The sequence below is a fragment of the Cryptomeria japonica genome, chromosome 6 (genome assembly GCF_030272615.1).
Source record: "Cryptomeria japonica chromosome 6, Sugi_1.0, whole genome shotgun sequence".
In the NCBI taxonomy this organism is placed as follows: Eukaryota; Viridiplantae; Streptophyta; class Pinopsida; order Cupressales; family Cupressaceae; genus Cryptomeria; species Cryptomeria japonica.
In genome coordinates, this window is record NC_081410.1 from 63,444,240 (window position 1) to 63,453,832 (window position 9,593).

General features: G+C 38.2%; 1 protein-coding gene across 1 annotated transcript; it reads left to right on the plus strand.

Annotated features, from left to right (window-relative positions):
- The first annotated feature begins 3,154 nt into the window (after positions 1-3,154).
- On the plus strand, positions 3,155-5,760 carry LOC131064212 (heat stress transcription factor A-2). Its single transcript, XM_057998291.2, has 2 exons — positions 3,155-3,547; positions 3,629-5,760. Exons 1-2 carry the CDS (start codon positions 3,170-3,172, stop codon positions 4,415-4,417), a joined length of 1,167 nt encoding a protein of 388 aa, XP_057854274.2. The 5' UTR covers positions 3,155-3,169; the 3' UTR covers positions 4,418-5,760.
- The last annotated feature ends 3,833 nt before the right edge of the window (positions 5,761-9,593 follow it).

The following is a 9,593-nucleotide window of genomic DNA, read 5'->3' on the forward strand; positions in this document are numbered from 1 at the left end:
ACTTATTCTAGCTCCTAGACAAGAACAACGTGGCTTGGAACATGAACATAGCCCTTGTTTGGATCTTGTGATAGCTCCATCTGCTGTGTTGAATGTTCCTCCTCTAGCGTGTTCCCTGCCTTCCCGAAATGTTGATCAGCAAGATCGGGGGGTAGATGACGTGCTAGACTAGTTTCATTAGCATAGCAGATTCTCTCCTCCTCTATTTCTTTTGTTACTTCTTTTATATGTTATTCTCATTCTTCTATTTGTTGTCCTTAGTGTTGTCTACTTGAGGACGATGCAAAGCATTGAGATCTCTTTTGGTCTCTCTCATGTTGACTCAAAAGACACATGTGTTCCCTTCTTCTAGGTGACCTTCCTTGATTAGGGAATGAAGAACAATTATGCATACATACATATGATATACATGAATTATCATACAGCATACTGACCCCGAGGAAAGCGAAGTCACCTTGTGCTTTGTGTTTTGTGTCTATTATCCTTGGGCTTATCTCACACTTGGGGGCTAAATCCTTGTGATAACGTGCTCCTTTCCCTTCTCATTCTTATATGTATCACTACCTTAAAGCAATCACCCCCGGTGAGGTGTGTGCGATCGCTTTAACGTAGGGGGGCATACATCCCGTTCATATCTTTTCAAGATACTTGAAAATTTCTTGACAAATTTAGCTTTGCCTTGAAAATTTTTGATATCTTTCTTGCATGACTCATAGTGAGGGACCCTTACTACTGACAGTCATGGTTCTCCCTCGTGATCTTCCCTTTTTACTTTGTCAATCGAAGTCGTAAGATCCTTAGTCCACTGGGGGCTTGGTGTATCTTGCCTCCTTGACGTGGTGAAAGTTTTTCAATATTGTTTCCTTGTACTTTACCGGAAGTATGAGTGTACGCTTATACTCCCGCTAAAGTGGGGGCTAAATGTAGCGTCCTAAAATTGCGACACTTGCAATTTCGACTGCATTTGGGTCTTCACGATGGCGATGCAACACGGAACCTGAATGGAGACCCCAAAACTTGCTCATGACACCAAAAACTGCATTTTTCCAGTACCCTGGCCTGATCCTCCTTGCACCCTGCTGTCCCGGGAGGTGGGACCAGAGCGCCCAGCGCCCTGGTCCCCCAGGACCATGGCGCCCAACGCCCTGGTCCCTGGCCCTATTTTGGGCCCGGTCTCCTATGGGACTTCGGGCCTTTTTGTTTGCAAATTGGAAAATAACATTTCCTGGTCGGCCTAAGGTCGGGAAAATCAGTCTTTTAACCCTAATTGGCAAGTATAAAAACTACATTTCCTCTCCCATTTGGAGGAGGAGGGACATATGTGTACAAGGCATGGAAACGATATTCAAACATTCAAGCATTCAAGCATTCAAGCATTCCTTCAAGCAATTGATCATTCTAAGTCTCCATTCAAGGCTAGGTGTTGCATTCAAGACAAGGGTTCAACCATTGAAGAGGAGATCACATGCTACAACATACAACATACAACAAACAACAACATCTATACCTTCGCATATAAGGATACAAACATCCTTAAAACAAGGTATTAGTACTTGTTTTACATTACATTTACGGCATTTCTCATTTCTTGGTTAATTCCAAAACCGGGGTTTGACCTAAGGGCAAACCCCTAATCCCTAACCCCCCAATCGTCTTCGCTTTTCTGTGTGTAGGTTGCAGGTACGCGGTTGTAATTGGAGATCTGGAATCCTTGTGCAGAGACGAACAGATCCCCCTTCGTTTGGCGGATTTTTCAGAGGACCGTGTGCACGCCGGGCGCCATCGTCCCGTCAACTTTCGCTCAAATTTGCAAAACAATACCATCTCAACATTTTACTGCTAATTCCAGGTCCGCAGCTTCATATCATATTCCTATCTCTGTTTATAAGTGAATCTTTCCTACTTTACATGCATTCCTAGTTCAATCTTTCTATCTACATTCTTTACAAAAGAGGGTATCCTTGATGTCTTAACTCTTGAAACTCATATAGAATCCAATCTTGCATTGCGTGGGATTGGATCTTGTGGGTTTCAACCCCTCTTTTGAATGTAAAGTCTCTCCTAAGTGAAAACCATCAACCCTAGTGAGGGGAGAACGACTAGGGTTCGATTTTTCCGCTTTACAGGTATTAAAGTTTAATTGCTTAATGTTCTGGTAATCTGTGACAACTGCTTCACCCCCCTTCCCTCTCAATTGTCTTCTGGTTATTTGAAATGTCAAACAACTTGCATTCCGACCTCTTAACAAAAAAGTTCAAGTGCCTTCAAATGTTCTCTTAAATTATTTGCAATTTTTGCAATTAGAATAAGATCATCTGCATATAAAAGTAGCTTCACTACATACCTTACAAGCTGAATAACTTCCCCAATAATTTTGTTTAGCCATTCTTCAAGTTTATCAATACATAGGCCAAACAAAGTAAGGGAAAGAGGACACACATATTTAAGTCCAATATCACTACCAAAACATTCAGACATCCCCTCTTTAGTTCAGATTTTAGCTCTAATCTAATCATAGAGTTTATGCACCGCAACTCTAAGCTCATTAGGAATCTCAAGTTCCTCCATTTTACTCCAAATTTTGTCTGTAAAGACCGTATCAAACTTTCTTTAAATCAACAAAGCAACAAAAAGCTTCTTTCCCTTGTGTGTCCCAAACCTTCTCAATGAAGTGTCTAAGAGTGATGCAATAGTCTGTGGTGGATTGTTTTAGTCTAAAACATACCTATCATTTCACTATTTTTTCTTCTCTTTCTATTCAATTGATGATTCTAACCATGCTCCCAAAAAACTTTCCGAAATTGATCATAATAGTACGATAATTAGAACGATTAATATCTCCACTTTTGTATAAAATAATCACTGCTCTTGTTGTCTATTCTATGTGAAAACCACAAGTTAATTTAATTTATGGACCAAGAAGCTCCCTCTCTCAATTTTAAAATTCAGCTTGCAGCCGATCACATCAATATAATGTGAGTTTTACACTAGTCAAGTTTCTTGTGCTTGCTTGATATCTCCCTCCGTGAAGAGTTCTTTTTGAAACCCTTGATTACACGAGGTTCTGGAAGTATTATCAGCAATGCGGCATAGGTATTTGTGTTAACCACGTTTGACTTGCCACGTCCTTCTTTGCTCTGGAAAATATACTTAACAAAATTTGAAAGAAATGTCTCGATCTTACGCACAAAATTTGAAAGAAATGTCTCGATCTTACGCGAAGGGCCGTCCATCAGTTTATTTAGCCGAGATTTGCCGACTCGTCTGCCGGAGAAAGGAGCTTATACGATTGCGACAGGTAGACAGAAAAAAAGGGCGAAAAACAATGGAGGGGAGTACAAGTGCAATGCCAATGCCAACGCGAACGCGCTTTCTTACAAAGACGTACGAAATTGTGGACGACCCATCCACAGATTTTGTCGTGTCATGGAGCGTAGGCAATAACAGCTTTGTTGTGAAGAACCCACATTATTTCTCCCTCAATCTGCTGCCTCGCTACTTCAAGCATGGCAACATCTCCAGCTTCATCCGACAGCTCAACACATATGTCTGTATCTAATGACCCTTTGATTGTTGTGCAGTTTTCCTTTCTTGATAAGCTTACTGAAGCTCTGGTTTTATGTGACAGGGATTTCGTAAGGTGGATCCTGATCGATGGGAGTTTGCCCATGAGAGCTTTTTGCGTGGGCAGAAGCAATTGCTGGCTGGCATTCGTCGGAGGAGGCCTAATCATCAGGCTCGGAACTTGGGCGATGGGAACAACGATGGTTTAGAAGGGGGTTTGCAGGGGGACGAGGACGCCATTGTTGTGGAGATTGTTCAGCTGAAGAAGGAGCAGGAAAGTATTGATAAGGATATGGAGGATTTGAAGAGGCGCTTGGAATTGACGGAGCAGAGGCCGCAGCAGATGATTTCATTTCTGGCTACAGTGGTTAACAATCCGAATTTGATTACCCAGATGCTTCAGAACAAGGCGAGTCTCAGCAGCGGGAAAAAGAGGAGACGGGTGCCCTATAACGAGGAAGAGGGATTAATGGCTGATTTGGGGTGGGCTGGTGCAAATGCCATTACTGATCCTGCGATTGCAGAGGAGCTTATTGGCCCTGAGCTGAGTAGGGAAGGGTCGACTGTTGATGGCGTTGATTGTATCCCAACGGATCTGAATCTGATTGACTCTGAGGCTAGGGCAGGATTGCTGTCTGAGGAGCTGATGGTGACTTGTTCACTCACAGATCAACATTCAGGGGCTTGTATTGATAAATCTGGGATTGATATCAATGTGGCTGAGGATTTGGGGGTTTGCAATGTGGAGGACATTTTATGCTGGGATGAAGATTTCAGTGATGAAACCCAGTTCACCGATTGCAATCTCTTGTCAGAAATAACCCACATTGACAAATCGCCAAATTCCAAATGAAGATGTAACGGCTGAGGATCTCGTTGATTCAATTGTAGTTGGAGAATAGTAAGGTTTCTTATAATGTCCTTTGTACTAACCTTGCCGTACGTTTGAAGGAATTCGAGTCTAATCCGGCGGGAGGTTTATCACCTGCTTTATCATTAGTTTGTGTTCTAGGTCTAGTAGGCAGTCCACTGGGAAAACACTAAATTTTTTGTCCAATCTTCAAATATATGCCAAAATCAAACCTCAAAAGAACCTGCAATTTTCTTTCAATAATTACACCCACAAAAACAAAGATATCTCGCACAGAAGCTTGATGAACTCAAAATACTTATGTCCAATTACAGCGGGGCAGTTCCAAGGGAGTGAACATAAATACATTTATCCTATTGCAATGTGAAACCCTTTTCTACCTTTATTATTTTTCTTCTGTTTTCGTCTTTCATTTTAGAAGCAGAAACCTCTGTTTTTGAGAAAAATTGGCTAAATGTATTCCAAAAGCTTTTGCCTATTCTACTGTCTTAACTTTTTTCTTGTGTAACTTTCTATTACTTTATATAATCTGGAACATGGTGGCAACTTTTTTTTGTTACACCGGGAATCCCACAAGGAGGACTTATTTACTGTCAAGTTGGTTGGGATCTTAAGATGCATGCAATCGCTCACAAACCACATGCATCTAGATAAATTCGAATTTCAGAGTTCAACCAGAGACATCCTAATCTCAGAATCGAACCAGAGACCAATGATTTTCATGGCCCAAACCAGCTATATTACTTGTGTCGACGACATGGTGGCAACTATTAGTAAACAATCAGAGCTTGCCATTGAGCCACAAGCTACCTGGAGTTTGTTGCTCAGAGCAAGAAGAACAGATGTATCAAGTTGACAAGTATTTCTTAATGTGAACTAGAAAAGTGAAGCAGCATCACTTGAGCGGTAAATCTTAACTTAAAGAACTTTGTAACATTGGCTGTTTGTGTGGTCTGCATTCTACAGCTGTCTCTCATATTGCAAGGCTGTATTTTTCCGCTACATTTGTCCTCTGCCAATTTCTTTTACAAAATGTGTGGAATGGAGAATGTAGGTGGAATAGACAGAAAAGACAGAGATTTTACCAGGGAGTACCCTCTGTTCCCCTTGTCCACCATGACATCTGCTCAACAAACATCATGATGCAATTCAGATGAGATTTTGAGTTTTGATTTTACTCACTAAATGTGCATTCTGTGTATCTTTCTAAGAAGATGGAGAAATACAGCATCACTAGATTGTTATGGCTGATTCTTTTTGTGAAGAACTGTCTGTGATTTTAGGCTTATAAATTTCAGGAATGAAGAAGTTTAGAATTCTTTTTATTGAGTAGGCATTTGCCTCAGTTTGTTGTGCTTTCTCCGCATTGGGTACTGGGCTTCACCATTCTTTTTGGTGATTTAGAGGAAACGATTTTTTGATCTGCAAACACATAGCTCTAGTTCTACAGATTTAAAGTTATTTTAGTTGATAATTACAATTAAGTTTTTTTTTTTTCTTTTCTCTTACATTTAATGTTTGAACAATACTCCAGAGCAGGGTTTGAGCAACCTACAAATACAGCTGTAAGGACTTACTGTAAGTTCAGGAGGCAGGAATTTTCTATTTCGGATTTTATGTATAAGATGTCATAATCAAATTACTATGAAGGCTGAGATTGAAGATCCAAGTGGGAAAAACTCAATCAATTAAATTTATTTAAGCACTTCTTTGTAAAGCAAACCTATGTTGTTCAAGAAAACATTGAATGGAGCAAGCTTGTTACAGGGAATGTAAGAATATGAAAGAAAAGAACATAACTATCATCCTTCAAATATGTGTATAAAATAATATTTCTTTCTACTGTACTAATTTTTTAATAAACAGACATACATAAAAAATTTAGCCCTAAAACTACAAGATTTGATTTAAAAATAGTGAGTATAAGCAATGGAATGGAAACATGGACATTGAGAAAGTTATTAAGATCAAATGAGGGAAAATGGTGTGCACCTAATCTTGAATGATTTTGGGACTCGAAATGTGTTGTAGAGGGCCAAAGTTGACTCTGGTGAATCTAGAAGCCACATGATCAAACGTCACATCCCTGCAAAAGGGCATTTCCATGCTGCACATTACCTAAATAACTTGAAGCATAAAGATACCACCTGACACAACCTGCAAGGTTATTGAAGAAGGTATGGTGTCCATTGTTAACAAAAGGGGAACCTGACAAATGCAGATATGGCACCAGGAAAGAGAACTGCGATGTCACTATGCGGAATGGTGCCCCTTCCGACTCCCAAACAATATACAGGGCTGCAAGCATAAAACAATTACTTACTGCGATGGTTGTCCAAACATAGTTAGGCATGAAGGCATTGTTATTGAAGGATAGAAATACTGTTGGGACTTATCCAATTATATATATACTAAAGCATAGTTTTGGTTATGGGGTTGATAGAATGCACAGGTTTTAAAGTGTGTTTATAAGACTAATTTATAAAATATATTATGAGGTTGGTGCATTTTATCAGTCTTATAGATTGTTCTAAAATGTGAATACATTTGTAATTATGAGAGAAAATTAGCAACAAAACTAGAACAATGTCGTTATATTTCAACATGGCTAAGTACTAAGGTAGACTACTTTCTTATAGTTGAATAAGTCATTACAATTTATACAAATATTCATCTTAAGAAGATAGCTTTAAGGACAATAATCTCATTACCATGGTTATTAGAAATAGTTATAGGACAATGATATGAGTTGAAACCATATTAATTCTTAGAAAAAGAAAGTGTAGGGATGATGTCTTCATTTAGTGATATTATAATCACATGGTATTAAACGTATTTTAAATATTATGACTTGATACTATTGACAATTCACTTTGGAATTGAGGGTAAAGGTAAAGGCTTAATGGGACTACATGATGTCCTTCAATCTCTTGAATATGAGAACCTTGATATCGGAATAATGTTGGCTTTCATTGCATAACGTTGAGTACTACTAGTAGTTGAGAATTTGTTAAAAGGAATCCTAATGATTGACAATAAAACTTGACTTTTATATAATAATTTTGGATATGAAGTAGATACTATTGTAAAGTGAGCTAAATATATGTGGCCCTTTACATTATTGGCCTCAACATAAGATGATAAAATAATTTTCATATGCATTAGCATTAATAAATGGAGCATCTCATCCCTTATGGGGAACTCTAATAATATCATACTCCTACATTGGGGTATATGTGGTTGGCAAACCATTCAAATTGGGAAATGAGTGCACATGTTAATATTGGTCAACTAAGCATGGAAAATTGGGCATATTTTCTTAAGTCTGTTAAATCCTTGATTACTATAGTGTGTTATAAATTAGACAAAAGTAAGATATTCTTGACCATCAATTGAAAGTCTTTGATGTCACAAGTAGGTAATAAGGTTCATAGAGTTTAATATGTATTCATTAATAAAATACTATACATTAATGTCATCGTAGTACGATAAGATAACAATCATTTATGTTGGCATCAATAATATGATACCTTTGAGAAATATGATTAGGGTGCAATGAACTAGTCCAACTCTTCTTTTAACCTAATGGGTTCATATGAATTAATGCGCTTTTGATATTAAAGTCTACCAAATCCCATTATATACATGTTATTATGTTTCAAGCCTAAATAGAACCTCAAGTTATAAACTATGTGGTCTTAATACCAAGGTACCAAATGTTGTATGCCATCCTCGATATGTAATTGTAAGAGTTATGGGATGCTCAAATTGGTTTAAGAAAATGACAGTGGTGATCTATATAATTTAAGATCTTGATGCCCTTAGATGCAAATGTTATAGTATAATATTACTAAATTGGGAATTGTGTTGGAATTCTCACCTTGTCATTAAGAACTATTAATTATTAGGAATCCTTTAAAGTAACTTCATTGGAGTATGAAATAGTAATTAAGGGGACCTTGGTTATGGGAACTTGTATGTAGGTGTCTTTTGAGAAACCTTGTGAGGAGAACTACATGTGACTTTGATCTGCTTAGAAGTGGGTATGTAGATGGTCCTTGGGTGTAGGATGCCCATGTGACCTCAAGTTCGTAGAGGGAGGAATGGATAACTCCCAAATTTAAAGGTTGTTCTTAATTGGTTTGACCTTATCTCTCTAGTAGGCTTCAAATAAGGCTGAAATGGGTATAAGATGGTTATGAAAGACACAAAAACGTAGTAAATTGTATTTAATACTTAATGTGTTTTGAATAACGAGTTGAATAAAGTGAAGGGGCCGACTACCTTATAGTCAACTTGTTTATCTATTAAGTAGAGGCCATCTTGTGTTTGATCCAAGTGATTGCATGGGCTTATGAAATTAAATCATAGACCTATAAGCCTTTGTGTATATACTCCTAGAATAGTCAATTATGATCTACTTGTTTTGAATTAGGAACCTCTCTTCTAGTTACAGTGTTGAGTAGGGTACATGCACTAACTTTTATAGCAACAAATGGAGTTAGGGACCTATGAGGGCATAGGTAGAGGATTGTATTCCTCTTACACATACACCAACCCTCCTTATCCGAGATGATCATCAAATGATAAATTTTGTGACCCGCTTAAGATAAGCTTATCTTCTCAAGATTGACTATAGTCAAGGAGCATACAATGTCAGTAAACTACTAGTCATACCACCTAGTTAGTGGATGTATATCGTCAATTGCATGTAAGCAAGGGATACCTCTCATTGATCTAGGGTATTGGACATATTTTTCTAGGAGCATGTGTGTCTGGGGCCAGTTACATGTTGGTGATGGATATTCTTATTGCTTATACATCCAATAGGCTCTAGGGAAGAGAGTTTCTAATGAAGAATAGGTACCTGTAATAATTGGAGCAACCTCATAGTATAATTTTGGGCATATCTTAATGTGAAAATGGTATACTTGACCGTGTTGGGATGAGGATAGACACTTGGTATAGTATGGGATACATCAAATCATGTTCCCACTTACTCGTTGGTGTAGAAGACTAGGAAAAAGAATGTGACCCACAATGTAGTGTGCAGCACACAAACATTTCTTTTATTTGAGAGACACTATGGGCAAATGATATTTAGCCATTATGGATGTGTCAACCTCTCACTATGTATATGAGGCATACATTAGAGTTG